The 20693-nt window shown below is 42.5% G+C and overlaps 1 protein-coding gene across 3 annotated transcripts in view; it reads right to left on the bottom strand.

Annotated features, from left to right (window-relative positions):
- Positions 1-20693, bottom strand: part of KIAA0355 (KIAA0355 ortholog) — a 49329-nt gene that overhangs the window by 22126 nt on the left and 6510 nt on the right. For 2 of the 3 annotated variants that reach the window (XM_012651530.1, XM_012651531.1), the window contains exons 2-3: positions 18353-19640; positions 4585-4794 (exon numbers count right to left, since the gene is read on the bottom strand). In XM_012651530.1, coding sequence (XP_012506984.1) covers positions 4585-4794; positions 18353-18847 — 705 coding nt within the window. In that variant the 5' untranslated portion in view covers positions 18848-19640. Of the gene's footprint in view, positions 1-4584; positions 4795-15784; positions 15836-18352; positions 19641-20693 lie in introns of those variants that run through there. The other variant, XM_012651532.1, reaches the window with a different exon arrangement.

Genomic DNA, 20693 nt, shown 5'->3' with positions numbered 1-20693 from the left:
AAAAAAAAAAAAAAAAAAAACATACATGGGAACACTAATGAAAAACAGAATTTTTGAAATCTGCACAGAAAAATTAAATCTTTATTGTTCAGTCATTAAATAATGTTTATGAAGAGTATATAAGATGGAAAAACAAGGCGAAACTAATCTGGATGTTATAATAAAATGCAAAAGACATATACATGGGTCAGGACTAGAAAAGAATACAGAAAAATATATATTTCATTTATTAGATGGGTGGAGGAATTCAGGATGAACTGTCTTTCAATTTCTATTTTTGTTGCAATCATATTCATGAAACAAATAATATTTTGTAACAGTTAATTTTTTTCTTCTAGGCCAGTATAAGAGCTGTAATATTTATAAAATTAATAGACTATAGGAAAATAACCAGCAGCTATAATACTGTAAATTTCCAAAGCTTTGATTTCACAAATTATATATAAATACCAATCCAACCATTCCCTAAACCCTGATAGTCTCACAATTTAAAACAGTTTAATCCTTTCTAAGAATTTTTCAGTCAAATATTTAGTCCACAAGGTGCTGTTAGGTATTGCCAGATACCTACTGGAGCACAAAACCTGGTCCTTGCCCTCCTGGAGCTGACAGCTTCATGGAGGAAAAGGTAGACAAATAAGCAGAAGTAAAAACAGAGAAAAGCACACCGAGGGAAACAGAGTACTCTAGCAGGGAGTGCCCTAGACGCTGAGAAAGTCACGTTTAGGCTGAGAGTTAAAGGAGGAGAAGATAGTGGATGGAACTGCGTTTGGGTGAGGGTGGGTGGGGATGGGAGGAGTGTCTGGACGGGCTGATGGGTCCTTGATACAGGCTGAGGATCCAAGGCAGCGAAGAGTGAGACACGTCCCAGGGAGTGAGGAGCAAGCAGCCAGAGACACAGCTAGTGGTCAAGGCAGAGGCCAGACTAAGCAGGACTAGGCAGGTCATGTGAAGGGTCCACACATCACCCTAAAGAAATGAGAAGCAACATCATCCAATTTTAAAATGAAGGACAGCAGGACAGGGAGTGGGGAACAGAGTCTAGGCAAGAAGTAAGGATCCTCTGAACTAGGGTAGTGACAAAGGACGTGGAAAGAAGTGGATAGATCTGGGATAGTATCTTGGAGGTGGGACCTGCAGGGTTTTCTGAAGGATTGGAACAGATGTAGACATGATGGAAACACTGAAGGAAAAATCCCAGGTTTCTCAAATGAACAATCCCGTGGTGTAAGACGGCACCACTTACTAGCAAGGGGAAGATCTGGAGAGGAACAAGTGAGTGGGCAGAAGCTAAGCCCGAGCTACCTGGGAGGCCTAAGGTAGGCAGCAGGAGAATTCAGGGGCCTGGAGCTCACAGGAAGTGGGCTGGCACACATATTTGGCACCTCCAGACACAGGTGGTGTTTTAAGTCCCAAAACTGGACGGAGACTCCCTAGGGAGAAGGGCACATAGAACTGAGCCCGGAGAAACTCGCATTCAGAAGTTGTGTTGAGGAAGAGAAGCTAGTAGAGGAAGAAAGCATGGCCCAAGAGGAAAGCAAGCCTGGTTCTTGGATGCCACAAGAAGAGAGTATTTCCAAGGGGGTAAATACTCTGCCTGTTGCTCCGAGCTGATGAATGGAGTCGAACGGGTTCCTTGGATTTGAAAACGCAGAGGGCAGGCGTCAATGACCTTGACAAGAGAAGGCATGTTCTTGTGTAGTAATGGAAGCCAGATTTCAGTGAGCTGAATGATGCTCTTCATACAAAGTTTCAAACTGTGCAAAATCATACCTTATATTATGTATGGATACATGCATATATAGTAAAAATACTAAATATGCACAGGAGTCACAGACTCCAAATTTGAAAGAGGTTATCCCTAGAGAGGAAGGGATGTGAACAAGACAGTGGAGAGCTATAAAGGGGGTTCAACTGCATTTGTAATATTTTTCTGTTAAAAATGTATAAAAAGAATGAAGCAAATGTGACAAAAAGTTAAGATTTGACAAAGCTAAAAGGAAGATACACAGATGTGTGTGATTTTTTTTTTTTTGAGACAGAGTCTGGCTCTGTTGCCTGGGCTAGAGTGCCGTGGCATCAGCCTAGCTCACAGCAACCTCAAACTCCTGGGCTCGAGCGATCCTCCTGCCTCAGCCTCCCGAGTAGCTGGGACTACAGGCATGCGCCACCATGCCCGGCTAATTTTTTTATATATATACATTTTTTAGTTGTTCAGATAATTTCTTTCTAGTTTTTAGTAGAGACGGGGTCTTGCTCTTGCTCAGGCTGGTCTCGAACTCCTGACCTTGAGCGATCCACACGCCTCGGCCTCCCAGAGCGCTAGGATTACAGGCGTGAGCCACCGCGCCTGGCCTGTGATATTTTCTATATGCTTGAAATGCTTCACAATAATTATTTTCTAGAATGAATGAAAGCTGAGAAAAAGGTAGACACTACTCGAAGAAGCTGGCTCTGAAAAGAGCAGAGAAACAAGGCAGGGCAGAGTGGGTTTTTCTGCTGGCAGCATCTTTGTATACTGGTGGGAACAGGCTGAGGATGAGGGAAAGAAAACACAGGGTGCCACTGCAGAAGCTGGGCCCTTGAGGACAGGGGCGAGGTGGGGACAGGGCACTCCTAGACAGGAAGAGAGAGCACCTCCTTTGCTGTCATGAGGAGAAGGAAGAAAAGATGGGTGTGAAGCGGGGCACGGGGCGGGCGGTGGTGTTTTGGTGATGTGAGGAAGAAAGGCTGATGTTAGGGGGTTCTATTTTCTCCGTGCAGTGTGGGGTGGTGTCGCTAGCCACAAGCAAAGGGAGTGTAAGGAGGGCAGAAAGGCCTGGACAGACGGAAGTGGGCAGAGGAAAAGGAGAAGGTGAGGAGGCCAAGGGGGCACCAGGAGGCCTCTTGCTGGTGGGTTCTCAGCATGAGTGATGCCAGCAGGCCAAGTGGGGAAGACTGAACCAGGCGTTAGAGTTCGTAAGCGTGAGCTGAACCCTTGGGGGCTGGAGCACAGCAGCCAGAGGGCTGCAAAGCCAGATGACCAGACATGGGTCTGGGGCCCATGGCCCGGCCATCTACAATGAAGCAAACAGGTCCAACCCCGATGTGCAACTTCCAATTAATATTTCAGGGCCTTTAACATGAAAGAGAAACCAAAATAAATAAGCAAGCAGGAAAAAGAAACTGAACAGAAATTCAAAAGAAATGACAACAATGCAGCAGAACAGCATAAAATTGGAATAAGAAGAAAATTAGAGACACGGTATTAAAACGTGATTGAGGAAGATTACTAAAACATAAAATGAAATACTTTGCCAAATTAATTATGCAATGATTCAAACTAGACATTATATAATGAATCAATATACTATTCATGAACTATAAATAATCTTTTATTCTGTAAAATGAAGTAGTAAGTCCTAGTTAAAGTCTCAGCTTTGAAGGTTTATTTTTTTCTTCTTACTGGAAACAAAGGAGTATTAAAATGCCTACAATAAATGTGTTGTCATTGATTATAGGCAAAGTCTCCTTAAGAGAGGCTTTTTTTAGAGCTCTTCTTGACTGGCTCATATTTAAGTTTAAATTCTTCCGGTTGTGGCAAAGGCACAGTGAGTGCCACAACAGAGACTGAAAAGGAATCCCATGCTCGGCTGGAGTCTCCCACTGGGGAGGCTGAAGGAGTGCCTTTGGCTCCCCATGGTGGCAGATGCCCTCAGTCACAGGGTGGTCACCACGAGAGGAGAATCTTCACGTGATTCTCCCCCATAGCTGCTCCCCATTCCCGATCGCAACGCCATACCATCCCACCCCAATGCCATCTCTACCCACCAGCGAGCCAACCTCTTGGTCCGGCTCTTGCTGATGATGGCTGGATTTTATAAACATATCTGCTGTGCTGGGAAGTAGCCAATCTTCCAAAATATGAAAGACTTCACAAAGTCAAATAAAGTAATACTGGAGAACTGCTCAGATCACATGCAGAGCAACTGAAAAAATGAGGATCTAGGCAGAATCTGACCAGTTAAGAATCTTAAAGAATTTAAAAAGCTACAAACGTGCCAAGCACTTCTAAAGAGAATGATTTGGCTATCAAAAAACAGACAAAATTCCCTGTGTTCACTGAGCTTTCACTCTGGTGTGGTTGTGGCTTTGGAGCTTGCCATTCCTTCTGTCTGCCAAGCTCTGCTGTTTGCGTACCTAGCTGCCTGGCTGACCACCTGCCCTCCCCAGACAGCTCCACCCTGTCCTTCCTGACTTGGGCGCCAGCCTCTCCCTGGTCCTTCTTCCCAGCTTTCCTGCATTCAGAGACAGGCCCTTCCTCTGGCTCCCGCACTTCTCCATCACAGCCCCCTCACCCCTGTTTTTGAAAGCCCACTTGCCCAGCAGGCTGTGAGCAGAGGTTGTCATCCTAATGCCTGGCACGTGCCTGGAACAAAGTAGGCATTCACAGAGATATTCACTGTTGAATGAACAAGCTAATGATAACAGTTTAAAACTTAAATTCCTAAATGAAATGGCTCTTTTGGGAACCAACAGGCAAAGGCCCTCGGGAGCCTCTTCTATTTGAAAACAAGGTACTAACTTCCCCAAAGCCAGGGTTACCTCAGCAGCCCCCCGCCAGGATCGCACAGCTTCCTCCAGTTCAGATGTGTGTCCCGTGCCAGATAAGCCGCCACCACTGCTGCTATTCTTTTTTTCTGGCACAACCACTTCGGCAAAGCAAGAGTGAGCCACCGGCTGGACCTTCTGTAATGCGTGAGTCAAGAACTGGAAATGGACTTGCACCACTGTCAAGAAACATCGCCCCAATACCTGTGGAAACAAGAGAGCCAGGGATTTTTAGGTTGTATGTTGCTGCTGGATTAGCACAATAAATTTTCAACTATTAACGTGAATAGAAGCCAACAATTGGACGGGCACGGTGGCTCACACCTGCAATCCTAGCACTCTGGGAAGCCAAGGCAGGAGGATCACTTGAGGTCAGGAGTTCGAGACCAGCCTCAGCAAGAGCGAGACCCCGTCTCTACTAAAAATAGAAAAAATTACTGGGCAACTAAAAAACAGAAAAAATTGGCTGGGCGTGGTGGTGCACGTCTATAATCCCAGCTACTCAGGAGGCTGAGGCAGGAGGACCACTAGAGCCCAGGAGTCTGAGGTTGCTGTGAGCTAGGCTGACAACATGGCACTCTAGTCCAGGTGACAGAGTAAGACTCTGTCAAAAAAAAAAAAAAAAAGGAGGCAACAATTCACTAGAATCTGAATTCATACGAAGTTAAAAGGTCACCATGCTTTAGAAGGATCTACCTTTGTTAGATCCTGTCATGTTTGGACCTCGTGTAATGCCTAGAAGTCAAAACATTTCCATCAAATAGTGAGACCCCAGGGTCCTTCAACTTCCCATCAACTCCTCCCTAGTCCTGTTCTCCACTCCCTCATCTGGACTCTAGCTCATACCAATTCTCATTGTCTTTGAGCTTCCACTGAACCAGAGCAATCCACAAGTCCAATTATGTGCACAGACTACTCAGAAGGCAAAGTAAAACCATGTGATGAAAAATCTGAAAGGTCAGTTTTACTATAAGAAGACATTCCATTGAAAATGGAATCTGGAGATACTGGTTATTTCAGCAATAGTGTTAACATAGTTATCAACATAGTTGTATGTTATATTTCCAATCTTACAAAACAAAGCTGACAGACCAGTCTTCTAGGAGTCAACAAAACATAACGAACAACTTCATTCACTGGTACAGTATAAACCCACTAACATGATACTATTAATAGTTGACTGGTTAATAGTTCAAGTTGGAAATTCATCTTAAAAATATTATATACATAATACTATATTATCATGTAGTATCAACATGTAATTAAAATAATATGCATACTAAAAATACTATGTACCACAAATCTTTTAAGATACAAATGTGCATTTATCTGGCAACCTTCTGGCACCAGCTAAAGCTGTTCTGACAGCTTGTTTGCTGCTCCCTCTTTCCTTTCTTGCACAAACCACAGCTACAATGTGTTCTCTATGATTTCCTATTTCTTGTAAAGAACTTGTCACTTACAAAGTAACTTGATCACAACCCTTCCAGATTACTGACATTTTTTCCAAATCTCTTACAGTTGTTTTACCCACACCAAATTTGGCAAGAATACCAACAAAAAACTTTTGTAATTCTTTTATTACGTTCCATGACGTTCAAATCTTTTGGGGGAATGTATTTTATATTTCATTGGCTCGCACAGTAGATTACTTACAAAAGAATTATTCTGAGTTTGCAATTCATCCAACTGAGTAGGAGCAGACCTGGGAGGGCCCACTCGCTGCCAGCCCTCAGGGCACTGTCTTTGGGAAGCGGTGGAGGCTGCGGAACTGTTTCCACTGCCTTTTATAAGAAATCAAAATCCAACACAGTGCCCATGTTCCAGCCCAGTCCTGTCCCTTGGAGCAGCACAAAGACAGACTCAACCTTGGACCCCTCTCCTCCCAGCACACACGTCAGAGTTTGCCCTTTACCACACACCCTCTAAATCCCCACTGGTCAGAGCTGTTTCCTGGAGAAACAGGGACAGGCCAGATCCCAGTATGACACTAATTTCCTCTGAATATTTTTCCCCAGTGGCAATAACCAGGACCAAACTAAAGCAAACAAGTAAACCAACAAACAGGAAAAACCTCACACAAATCTCACATCAAAGCATCCTCCCTCTGTAGTGAACAATCAAAATTACAGGCTGAAGCCCCATCCCAAACCTCTCGGGTTTCCACTCACACCTCCCTCAAAGCTCCTCCGCATCAATGACCGGTGCTAGATTGGGCAGGGTGAGGAGATCTGTGACATGAATAGACAGCATTTATTTAGTACTGTACATGATAACAGCCAGCTTTAATCAAGCATGTATTTGATCTAATTTTCTCATTTCCATGGAGAACGTTTCCTGGACTATGGGGTTCAGTAAGGCTGCAGAACAGATGTGATAAGCTGGAGGACTGATGAGTGGTCAAAGATAGACATTTAAGTTTAAAATGTCAGAGAAGCTCTATCAATAGCTACCGTCTCTTGAGTGTTTAACCCATACCAAGTACTTTACATGCAGTGAATGAGACCCTGTAGAGTGTGAGCAATTCACCCACTTTACAGATGACAACACTGAGGCTTAGAGAGGTAAAGAAACTTGCTCAATGTCCAGCAGGTAGTAAGTGGAGATCTGATACCAGATGCATTTGACTCTAAGAGCTGTGTTCCCAACTATTAACAGGCTACTGTGTCTGCCTGTGACAAGATCCAGGATGCAGCCACAGTAGTGGATGGCTACTAAGAACAGAAGGAACTGTGGATTACAAACCACCACCAGGGATCTGCTGAAATAGAAGCCTGTTTTCTGGGAATCCCTGATGGTACAGGAAAAGGGTACATCTGCTCCTTCACATTCCCTTTTGTATGTACCACCTCTGCTGCTAAGATGTTGTGTTCATGGATATAACTAGAGTATCTTTTCTTTTTGATGCTTTTTATATTTTATTCAGATTATAAAACAGATTTTAATTTAAGGTCATCCTATTTTGAGCATCAAAAGACCACCATGCCAGGTGGAGTAGCTCACGCCTGTAATCCCAGCACTTTGGAAGGCTGAGACAGGATGATCACTTCAGTCCAGGAGTTTGGGACCAACCTGGGCAACAAAGCAAGACCCCATCCCTACAAAAAGAAAGAAAAATTAACCGGGCATGGTGGTACACGCCTGGTAGATACTGGTGAGGCTGAGGTGGGAGGATCGCTTGAGCCCAGGAGTTTGAGGTTGCAGTGAGCTATGATCAACGCCACTGCACTCCAGCCAGGGTCACAGAGTGAGATTCCATCTCTTAAACAAAAAAGAAAAAAAAAAGATAAAAAGACCATCCTTTCTACACCACCATAGTTGCTGCGGATTAACCTACATGCAAACTCTACCTTCCTAGAATATTACAAAATTTAGTTTTAGTTATTCCTGTTCTGATTCAGCCCTGAATACTTGAGTGTGGTTGGAATGATGGTGTGCCCAAGTCCATCCCATTTCCTGAAACACCTTGTGATTTTTTCTTTTTAAAAACATTTTTAAATTTTTTTCTTTTTTCCTTGTCATTTTCTTTTTTGAGATTAGGTCTCCCATGTTGCCCAGGCTGGTCTCAAACTCCTGGGCTCAAGCAATCCTCCTGCCTCAGCCTCCTGAGTAGCTGGGACTACAGGTGTAAACCACCATGCCTGGCTTTCTCTCTTTTTTTAAAATTTTTTTCACCTTGTGATTTTTACATCGATGCAAATCATTTCTCACTAAGTTCATTGTTCTACTCAATTACACTCAACAGTTCATCTTTTTCATATCCCTGCAGAGTGAAGAACAAGTCAAATTGTCAAACATACATTTGTTTCTGATCAGTTTCAAAGTCTAGAGTGAGTCACACACTTGAAGCTCTGACTCGGGCAAGGCAAAGGCAATATATGTAACCTAAATATTTGTACCCCTGTAATATGCAGAAATAAAAAAAAAACTAAAAAATAAAAAGTCTAGAGTGAAATGATGTCGATACAGATTGTCTGCTTGTATTAGAAATTCCAAAGCCATTCAATCAGTTTTTTCTTCCATACTTACTTACACCTTAAACATTACATTTGGTTCCAAGTGTCCTCAACCTTGTTGTTAACGAGGCGTCTTGTTCTTATGATAATTCCAGAGTCATTACATAATGACCTAAACAACAGACCAGATTGTGATACAGAGACCTAAATGTGTCTCCAGAGAAATAGAGAATGCAGTCGACAGACCTTGCCTGGACTATGGAAAGTAGTCATGAAGATTGTACTCCAGCATAAAAATGTAAAAAACAGGCTCACTGAAATGGTCCAGTAAAAAACTAACAAAATAACAACCAAGCCTTTTTGCAATGAGCATTAACCTAGAACACAGGCAAGCTGTCATGCTATGTATGAGAGAAAGAACAAGGGAAGGAAAGAAAGCTAGCACATGCTCAATGGGGCAGAGCCAACACCAAATGCTAATAATTCAGGTAAGATTACAATCTGAGCTCCTAATTCATGGAGTAAGCACTGTGGTGCACAAAACTTTTTATATCAGTAATGAATATTCTTTGCCAATAAATTGAGTGGGAGATCAGCTAAATAAACAGTACTGAATATTCCTAAATAGATATAGCCACTGACTGTATGCTTCCTATACAGTCCAGATTCTACCTATAGATGTTTTTTTTTTTTTTGCAAAAACTAGACGATATTATGTTGTTTTATAGTTTGCTTTCCAAAATAAATCAGAAATTTATTGCCCTGTCAACACACATAGGAAGTTTTATATTTCAACTACGTTGCTATAAATCTTAACTACGAAGAATTATAAAATATTATCCAGGGAAAAAGTGAAAGGCCATTCAAGGTAATTAAGTCCAACAAACAGACCACTATAAATTACAGTAGACAAAGATCTCTGCTCTTGAGTTACTTTTCCCATTCAAAATACAAGTTTTCTCCATAAACAAACAGATTTACATTGTGGGTTTATATAAGGCAGAAACTCCATATGGCCTAGAAGCCCATTAGAGTTCAGGAAATTCTTTCTGTTGATGTGAGTGTATTTTTTTGTTAAAAGTTGTCACTTCTATCAAGAATGCTAAAATACCTTAACTGATAAACTGCTTACAAAGATAAACAGGGAATTCACAAGTAGAAATTGGTCCTATGAACATTATCCTCATTATGACACACTGTACCAGATGCCTCACGTGTTACCTCATTGACACAGGGATCACCATCCCCACATGACAAGGACACTCCCAGCCAGTTTTATCCACATGGCGTTCCAGCTGGTGATAACTGTGGCAAGTCTCGCAATGAGGTGGGGAGGCCTCACCTCCTCTCAGCAGCATCTCTCTCCTCTTTTTATTTTTTTTTAAATTTTTTATTTTCTTTCTATTTTTCTTTTGCTTCCAAAATCTCTTCTGGAATCCCTCCTCCTTGAAACACCTGCCTTTCTTGGTGTCCAGGACACTGCACTTGTTTTGTTTTCTTCCTCTCTGGCTGCTCCCATTTCAGACTCCTTGACCACTTCCCATCTATCTTCTGACCTCTACATGCTGGAGTGCCCAGGGTTCACTCGTTTGCCAACACACTTATACTTCCTTGATGACCGTCCAGTTGTCTTGCTTTAAACACCATCCATTGATTGACGGTCTCCAAGCTCTGGACTTCAACCCTGAACTCCAGATTTGTGCATTCAACTATCTACTCAAAATCACCCCTTGGATGTCTAACAGACATCACAGACCTGTTATCCTAGCTTACTTTTCCCCCACTGCTCCGCATCTTAGTAAATAGCACTACCAGTGGGTGAGCCAGGTGCTCTTGTCATAAACCCTGGAGCCATCTTTAACTCTCCTCTCTCTCTCTCTCACACACACACACACTTGCCACAGCACAAAATACGACTACATTCGAAATACAACTGCTGAAATATTAATCAGCTTTAAAAAAGAAGGAAATTCTCATATATGCTACAATATGGATGGGCCTTAAAGACATTATGCTAAATGAAATAAGATCATCACAGAAGGGCAAATATTCTATGATTCCATTGTCTGAAGTTCCTGGAGTAATCAAATTCAGAGACAGGAGGTAGAATGGTGGTTGGTGGGGGCTGGCAGGAGAAGGGAACTGAGAGTTATTGTTTAACAGGTCCAGAGTTTCAGTTTGGGAAGATGAGAAAGTTCTAGAGATGGATGACTGTGATGGATGCACGACGTGAGTGTACTTAATGCTGCTGAACCAACACTTAACAATGGTTAAAGTGGCGAATTTTAAGTTATGCATATTTTACCACAATAAAAAAATATACATAACTGCTTCTAGTCACCTCTTCTGCTGCCATTCCATTCCAAACTACTATCATCTATTGCTTGGTTTACTATAGTAGCCTCTTAACTGGTCTTCCTGCTTCTACTTAATTAGGATCAGGTTTACCTACACATAACGAAACAAAATAAAACCAAACAACAAAAAATACAGTGGCTTAAATAAGGGTGATGTTTATTATTTTCTAAGACAAGACAAATCCAGGGACAGGCAGTGCAGAGCTGGAGTGGAGAAGCCAAGGCATGCATGACAAGCAATCGAGTGCCCATCTTTCTGTTCTGCATTCTCAAGCAAGGCTTCCGTTACTTCCTGGTTCTGAATGGCTAAATGACCGTTCAGCCGTTCTGCCTGTACTCGAGACAGTAGAACATGGGGGGAGAAGGGAGCACCCCTTTCCCTTTAAGGAGGCTTCCCAGCAGCCTCATCCAGTACTTGCAGTTACAACTTCACGGACCAGATCTTATTCAAAAGTGATTACTAGCTATAAGCGAGAATGGCAAGTGTACTCCTTATTCCAGGCACAATATGCCTGAAAAACAAAATCAGAGTTTGTTACTAGAAAAGAAGGGGAGATTGGACATTGGGAGGAACTGCCAGTGTTGCCCTACTCTTCCCAGGAGCTACAAGGCCTTGCGCCCTGCCGCACTCCACATTCTTCCAGGTTCGGTAGGAGGCTCTGGTATGGGGCTGGCTCTGTCACAGTGAGCTGGGGGGCGGTGGGGAGGAGCAGCCAAAAGCTGCTCAGAACCCACAGTCAGGCTGGAGGCTATTTTCCATCTGCACTGCAGCATCATCACACCTAGTGCCACCGTCTATTTATTTATCTGTCTGGCCTACCAGACCTGGAGTGCTTTTTATTGTCCTCATCATCCCTGCCACGCTCGCAGCCAGCTCATGTGTATTTCATCAAGGAGGCTGGGTGGCACAGCCGCATGAGGAGGGAAGCAGGCCAGGTAGCTGGGGCCTACTCGGGAACGGCCCTGGAGCAAGCAAGGGCTCATAGGGGTTCCTCCACATCAGGGTGTTTCTGCTTTCCTGGCTCTGGACATCTCACCCTCAGTCAAAGGGGCACAAAGCCTGGTCTCATGGAGGGACGGACTCTGCCAACAAGCCCGTCTGCAGACTGTACCGGCCTGAGGCAGCAGAGGGGTACTAGACACACAGCACACAAACCCCTGTGTGTGCTGGTCCCAGAAGGATTTTAGGCAAATGCCATTTTACAGACGCTCAGATTCCTGATTTGTAAACATGAGGGAGGCTGCCAGAACAGGCTATTTTCCAATCCTATGAAATCTCACAAGCTGACCAGCAACCACAAAAATTAATCCAGGAAAGGCAGTTCTAACTAAAATTATATTCCCCGAACTCTTCTATTTCTGTTTCCTTCTAATTTGCCCACCATACCTAATTTTTCCCTTATATTCACTCAAGCCTTTTCAGCAAGTCTGAAATTCTAAGTCATATTCTCCTAAAAGAAACTAACATTGCCATTCAATCACTAGTCACCAAAATTCGGAACATGTCTTTTTTTCCTCGACTCCTACCTGCTGTTGGGGTCCGGCCTTCAGAAGGTGCCCTCTCTCTCTTCCCATTTTCTCTGATTCACTTTTATTCTCTTCATGTTTTTGAGGAGCACCTGCTTTTCTCTTCATCCCTACACCTTGGGTGTTCTAACTACTCAATACACCCTTTTCTGTTCGACCACTGCATATGCGAACCCCTCCACGCAATGGAATCATTCACTGGGTACTCTGATACATTCCTCCTGTTAGCCAGTCGTAAGTTTCTCTCTCCCTTTTCATAAACTTGGGAAATATCCAAACATATTGTTGGATATATTGGATTGGATAAATCCAATATTGGATATATTGTTGGATATATTGGATTGGATATATTGGATATATTGGATTGTTGGAAATATCCAACAAAAGCACAGCATAACACCAAAAAGCTTCAATCTCATCAACATCTGCCATGCTTTTTCCACCTGTCCTTCCCCCATTCCCCATCTTTTTTTGTTTCTGAAATAAATCCCAGTGAACCAAGACCTAGTACACGTTGAAATTTCAAAAATTATCTTTTTACGTTTGGTTTGAATCTCAACCCCCAAAATGTAAATTGGCTGTTTATTTGGTAAGATTACCAAAAAGATAATTTTGATTGGCTGTTAAACTCTCTTTTAATCTAGAACAGCACCTTCTACCTAATTTTCTTTCATGCTACTGACTCATTGAACAAATCAGGTCAACAGACTAGAATATGCCACATTCTGAATTTGTGTGATCACTTTTTTGTGGTGTTGTGTAATTTGTTTCACCATACTCAGTATTTCCTGTAGACCGTAAACTCATTCTAGAAGCTTGATTAGATTATTTCAGGGGTTTTTTTGGGGGGGGGGGCAGGGAGAGAAGTTCAAGAATATACTGCAGGTGCTGTGTGGTTCTTATCGCATCACTTCAGGAGACACGATTATCTGTTTGTCTCAATTTCAGTGACGCTGAGACTAATCAATGGGATTGGGTGGGGATGGCCTGATCCTTCTTGCATGCAGTTCCCCAGCAACCTTTCATCCCATAGTTTCATCTTCCACTGCTGACCACTGAGTCACTGGATTCATCATTGCATTCATCTGCAAAATGGTCATTTTCCTAATTATATCATCCCTACTACACAGAAGAATTTTGAGATTCTTCTATGTAGAAGTTTCTCTCATCCAGTAGGGCTATACGGTTACCATGAACAACAGTCTATATTGGAAAAGCAGGAAATTTGCTTAATTCTTTACTTTTCTCCTTTTAGTTAGCAATTTTCAGAACAACAGGTTGGTTGCACATACATGTCTTGACAAAATCAAAAGGTCCAGCCCTGGCCAGTCGTGATGGCTCAAACTCCTGGCCCTAAGCAATCCTCCTGCCTCTGCCTCCCAAAGTGCTAGAATCACAGACGTGAGCCACCATGCCTGGCTGTCTGTATTTTATTGATCAGAACTATATGTTTTAACTGCAAATGATCCTTAGTTACAGGAAGAGATTTCTAGAACAAATGAAACTAAGGTAGATAAAAAAAAAAGAAAAATTAGCCAACTCAATTCAGCCAGCTTGGCATGTTACAGAAACACTGGAATTAACACAATCACAAAACCACCAGTGAAGACCGGGCACGGTGGCTCACATCTACAATCTCAGCACTTTGGGAGGCCAAGGCAGGAGGACTGGTTAAGGCCAGGAGTTTGAGAGCAGCTTAAGAAACACTGTGAGACCCATCTCTACAAAAAATTTTTTAAAAATTAGCTGGGTGTGGTGGCACACGCCTGCAGTCCTGATTACTCAGGAGGTTGAGGCCAGAAGACTGTCTGGGCCCAGAAGTTGAAGATTGCACCAAGATATGGCTGGGCCACTATACTCCAGCCTGGGTGACAGAGTGGGATCCTGTTTCTAAGAAAACAAAAAAACTACCAGCAGAGACACTCCTGGACTCAAAAAGAAAAGATACAAGCTTGGTACAAAGAAAAATTTCAATATGGGGAACCATATTTTTCCTGAATTCACATTTTAGCTGGACTGACAGTTTGAGACATATACAAAGGAATTCCATGAAGCACCTGTTGAGGATATTTCTTATTTTAGACAAAATTCTAGTTCACATTCAATATAAACTATAAATTTTCTATAAATCTAGAGGGGGAAAATCCTACCTAAACTGTCAATTGGCTTACCCATGGTTCCTTGCCACTACTGCAAGTGTATTCAAGGGACATCCTCCCTATCCACTTTCTTCCCCACGTCCCATTCTCAGTGCAAGGCAAACAGTAATTACTGGCAGAAGAGGTTCTCTTAGGCTTTTATGATGAAAAGATCCCGGCAGTTCTGTCATCAGGCGGGTAGTATTGCTGCTGCCTTAGAACACCCAAGAGAAACGATAACAGGAAGGCGAAAGGAAGTACCTACCTCAAGAACTAGATAAAAAAGAGCAGGGACAGATATTCTGGGAGTGGCAACTGTTTCCACCTAGAAGTGTTCCAATCAGAGGAATAACTTGCTGCATATTTCTCTCTGATGTCGGCTTCATACATGATTGTCCTTTGCACTTCAGAGAAGGGCTAATAGTACCTTTCAAGCCATGATGGAAACAATAATAGTGATGATGATGACAACTACCTGAGGCACAGTGCTTCACACACACTAATCGCTTCTGATCTTCATAAGAACTCTGGAAGGTGGGTGAGAAGTCCATTTTATAGATGGGCAAACTGAGGCTCAGAAATGTTAAAAGATTTGCTCAAGGCCATACAGGCAGTAAGTAGAGTCACCTTCTAAACCTAGATCTTCTGACTCTATGCCCCATAATTTACTTCCTGGGCTGACACAACAGACAAACAGTGGTGCAGGCACTAGTCACCTAGTGAAACACCATAGTTACAACTCACTACTCTAACAGTAGACTGTGAGGGTGATGCACCCAGGCTAAAAGTCATTGATGAGTATAGACTGGACGGGACTCATGCCTGCCCCGGAGCAGAGTGGCAGAGCACACAGTTAGCAACCACAGTTCCCGGGCATCAGTATCTGTCAATTAATAAGCAAATACCAAACCTGGCTGTAAATCAGAATCACCTGGGGAGCAATAGAAGAAGGCACTGGCCACCTTCAAGGGTGGGAAGGGGAATCGTACTTTGTCCTAGGTTTGCAATGGTCAAGCATTTGAATGATCTGAATTCAGGGCTTTCTTCACCCACAGTCCTGGGCTGAGCTCCTGAGCAGAGGCCTTACCTAGCCAGTCAAGTTCAGCAATGTAAGGCCACAGAGTCTGTTCCCCAGGGATGAATGTTAAAGAGCCTCTCAGGGCCTTACTTATAAAACCCGAAAAAATGCCAACAGGAAAAAAATCCAATTGCCTACCCATTTCATGTGAGTTGGTGAACATTCTGAGAAGAGAAACCCTTACTGGCCTATGGCTAAATCCTCTGGCAGCACGTATCTGGGGAAAAAGTAAAACGTTAAGTCTGCGGGCCGGCAATTGGCAATCACATTTTGAAATTCATTTGTAAGTCAGCTGTTTGAAACTTAGAATAGACACAATAGATTCTAAAACCCACCAAGAGCACTTAGTTTCCAGACTAGTCTTGGAAAATTTGTTTAGGCAATTATGTACAAAAAACATGGTAATATTCCAGCTATCCTAATCAGCATTTCAACAATGACAGCCAAGTCAAAATTCCAAACTACAACAATAAGTATTTCCCCTTCTCAGCTTAAGTGGTCCATGCTGGTCCCAGAAAATCAGAAGAAACAAAGTCCTGCTATACCCCAGTAGCTTACTAAGACCCTACTCCTTCTCAGGGTTGGTTATCTTCTCGAATTGTCCTGACCTGAGGCACAAAGGGCACTTGCCCTCCAGGGTTGGAAAGCAAAGGGCTATGCAGGTCTAGCTCTGTCTCCTCCAATACCTGGAAGCATGGCCTGCAGAAGAGCTCAAAAATGTTTGGGTTAAAATAAAAGCCTTTGACCTTATTTTTTCAAACCACTCTTGCCTGAAATCCTAAATAAAGCTAAAAGTGCTTATGTCATCCTGGGATAGCTGTAACAGTCTGGGTCTAACATTGTTCAACACTTTCCAAAAGAGGGCAAAGTGTCCCTAGCTGTTCTCTTGCCACATCTCTATCAGCACTGACCAGGCACACTGGTGGCTGAACAATGTGGTTCTTTATGTAAAATAAACAGAAGCCAACGCTGTACTTTTGTGTGTGCACAAATATGTATCTGTGCATGTACAGACAGTAGTCTGGAATGGCATACACTAACCAGTTAGCAATGGTCACTTCTGGAGAAAGGAATGGGATGGGAGAGGAAACAAATTTTATGTTTCATTGCACGAATTTCTTTTGAGAAGTACAGGCCTGCTTTACCTATACAACTTTAAAAATACTTTAAACTATGACAAGCCATTCTATAAACACTTTCAAAATGATAATTTCTCTGGATATAAAATTACCCAAGAAGGTTACTACATGTTTACACCAACAGGTGCAGCAAACTACAGTCCATGGGCCAAATCCAGTTCATGGAATAGACAGGTCCACAAGGTAAAATTGATTTTTACTTTTTATTTTTTTTTTTAATTGAGGCAGGGTCTCACTGTTTCCGAGGCTGGTCTCAAACTCCTGGCCTCAATAAATCCTCCTGCTTTGGCCTCCAAAAGTGCTAGGATTACAGGCAAAGCCACCACGCCCAGCTTTTTTTTTTTTTTTAAAGAGACAGGTTTCCTTAAATTGCCCAGGCTGGCCTTGAACTACTGGGATCAAGTGATCCTCCCACCTCAGCAGCTTCTCCAGTAGCTGGGCCTACAGGTGCACACCACCATGCCTAACTTTACTTTTATAATTTTAAAGCGTTGTTAAAAAAAAAAAAGTGTCAGAGACCACATGTGGCCCATGAAGCCTAAAATTTCCTATCTGCCCTTTACAAAAAAAAGTTTGATAATCCCTGATTTACACCAATGATGCTATCTCTTAAAAAATAATTCTAAGTTTCTCTTACAAATCTCTTCAAAATCACTTTCAAACACAATAAAAATTAGTCACATTACTAGCTTTTTTTTTTAACCCAAAGCAGTGTTAGCTCATTCAGCCACCTCAATTATCAGATTTGACTTAAAAGCCTGGTGATTTCAGCCCAAGGATAAGGAAAGGGACGTTCTCCCTCCTAGCACTTCATATTCAAGAACTTTACCTAGGCATACAAGGACACACAGAAAAATCAATCTCAGATTAACTCTCTGAACAACTAAAAATAATTTTTTAAATCTATTGAACTAATATAAGAGATCAAAGTTTAATAAAACATTTCCTAAACAAAGTCAAGGAAAAAGGTCATCTTTATTCTGAATGAAACTTGTATTCTAACCTTACATTTTAATCTAGAGCTCTAAAAGACAAGAATATTTCATTTCAAGTATCAATGACCTCGAGATAGACTGTGAGTTCTGCAATGGAAAAAAATAAAGGACCCCAAGAACTGTGTTGACTAAGACTCAAATGCATCTGAATGTGAACAGCTGTGAGTTTAGAACTGAAAAAACAATTTATCCTATAAACACATGTGGAACTTTCTACAAACCAATCCTACATAATGAAAATCTGCAAATAAAGCTTTTAGTCATATTTAGAATTCCCAATACCCACTAAGAACTTTTAACAATGTGTTATTTGGAAATCAGGATCCAATTTGAAAATTTAAAGGACAAAAACATAAAATATAGGCTCATTTGTTTAATAATCTTTTAACCTACTCAATTTGAAATGAAAGCAACTCAGAACCTGGCACACACAGATTTTTTACAAGGAGAGAGTGCCAACAGAGAGAGGACAAAGGCTACCATTACAACGATTTGGAAAAAACTAAGACAATATCTTCACTTACCTCTGGAATATATTTTCCTACCTAAGTATGACACAGAAGATACTCTACCTCAATGTCCTGCAGACTGAATTCCTTCTGATCGGTAAAGTTTGCAGCCCCAGCACTGAGTTCCATCAGCATTTTGGCGATCTCAGGCTTTATGGCCGAGGTCAGCCGACTGGCTGCTTCCATGACGTGCTCCTGCACGTCTTTGAGCTGCATGGCCGCCTTTGAGTAGTGAGAGTTCCTGAACACAGTGCTGAAAAGATCTGTGAGGAAAGTACTGGCACGGCAGAAGACGTTGAGGGCATCCAGGTACTTAGAGATGCCCTGCTGGATGTCGGCGATGGGAGTGGAGTGGGGCATGGCGTGGTGGCAGCTGCCTGCAGCGGTCAGACTGCTCAGGGGGGCAGTGGTGGCTGTAGATGCCAGGGGAGCACTCAGTGCTCGGCCCAGCTCGGGCATCGGGTACTGCTGGTGCTGCTGCACCTTCTGCTTGGACCCGCCAAGCAAGAAGCGCCGCTTGTAGTCCATTTTACTGTCCTGGGCACTGCAGCAATACATACGGGAGAGAGACTGTCCCAGTGACCCTGAGTAGGTCAGGGTTCTGATTCTTTTTTTCCAAAGTGGTAGCTAGGTATAAAAATAGCGGAGTTCTGCAAATCTAAGTTTTAAAAAAGGCATTTCCATGAGGCAGGTGACGTGATCCAATGTAGATGTGAGAAGGACAACAGGTTTATATAATTAATATTTTCAGTGTAGGCAGGACCTCTGACAAAAAATAAAAGTGTGTCCAAAACACTACATAAGAACTGTTTAGCATTCCACTCTCTTAATAAAAAGATATGCTTGCTGAGAAAAATGCTTACCTATAATTGCTTGCAAGAATATTTCCATATTTGTATTTACAATGGCAGAAAAATAACTTAACTTTTAAAAATGTAATATAATGTAATACAATGTATCTTCAACATACCAAAAAGTTAGAACCCAAAAACCCACAAGCTGATCAACAGCAATTTAAAAAGCAGTAGAGAATTACTTTACACAAAGTCCTTAGGAAGGAAGATCAAACCTCTGCAGAATTTTGACAGAGCCTGCCTGTCAAATCCATTTACCTGTAAAGCTTTGTCTCTGCAATGCAAAAAATTTCCAAATTTCCTCTAATGTTTTCTGAAAACAAACTTTTTTAAAAAATGACATTTGTTATTATAAGTCTTCTCCTTTCCTTTTGTTTGCTGAGGTAGCGGTTTCCTTGTAACATTAATAAGAGGTGCTTCCAGACTGGGTTGGCCCTCAATTGTGAAGTCTGAAGCAAGAATGCACAGATGTATTTGTAAGGCCTCTAAGTCATTTCCTGTAAGGGGAAAAATAAAATAAAGTTAGGAAGGCTATAAGACAATGAGTAATTCTGGAACATTAACTTCTGCAATGCTATTATTTACACAGGTGGGCTACAAATGAATAAGAAATCATATGATGGGCTGGGCGCGGTGGCTCACGCCTGTAATCCTAGCACTCTGGGAGGCCAAGACGGGTGGATAGTTTGAGCTCAGGAGTTCGAGACCAGCCTGAGCAAGAGCAAGACCCCATCTCTACTGAAAAAATAGAAAGAAATTAGCTGGACAACTAAAAATATATAGAAAAATTAGCCGGGCATGGTGACGCATGTCTGTAGTCCCAGATACTCGGGAGGCTGAGGCAGACAGATCGCTTGAGCTCAGGAGTTTGAGGTTGCTGTGAGCTGACACCATGGCACTCTAGCCAGGGTAACAGAGTGACACTCTGTCTCAAAAAAAAAAAAAAAAAAAAGAAATCATATGATAACGTTACAGAAGCAGAGCTGAACTATGAAATGACTATTAGAAAATTCCTGAAGCTACAGTATAAAAATAATGCAAGAAAAGTATGATTCCACACTGAATGTGGCCTCGATCTGTGTTCAGCACTCCCTTAAAGCCCCTCGAAGACGTCGCAGTCTGCAAGAGGACAGGATGAGGACTCACATTACAGTGGGGGCTTGCTGACAAGTCTGGCTTGAAACTTCATGGGGGATCAGCAAAGGGAGAGATGAGCAAAGAGCAAGAGAAATCACGAAGTTGTTACGAAAAAAAAAACTATTCTGAGGTAGGCCTGGATCGTAGGATAGGTTTTCGACAAGTGCAAAAGGGACAGACAGGCGGGGCTCACCAAGTGCAAGGACTACCACAGCAAAGGCTCTAAAGCAGGACTGCACAAGGTCTGCTCAGGATACCTGGCTGGGCTAAAGTACAGGCTACAGAAAGAGCCTGAAGAGGTGGGTGACTGGCAGGTACAGAGAGGATTCTTCTAATCCTCACCCGGGTACCAGTTTCCTCTCTGGACGTTCAGAAGGAAAGCCAGTTTTCACACCCTTTGTAGCTTCTGCAGA

The sequence above is a fragment of the Propithecus coquereli genome, unplaced genomic scaffold (assembly GCF_000956105.1).
Source record: "Propithecus coquereli isolate 6110/MARCELLA unplaced genomic scaffold, Pcoq_1.0 Scaffold358, whole genome shotgun sequence".
Lineage (NCBI taxonomy): Eukaryota > Metazoa > Chordata > Mammalia > Primates > Indriidae > Propithecus > Propithecus coquereli.
This window is presented reverse-complemented; position numbering and strand designations above follow the sequence as displayed.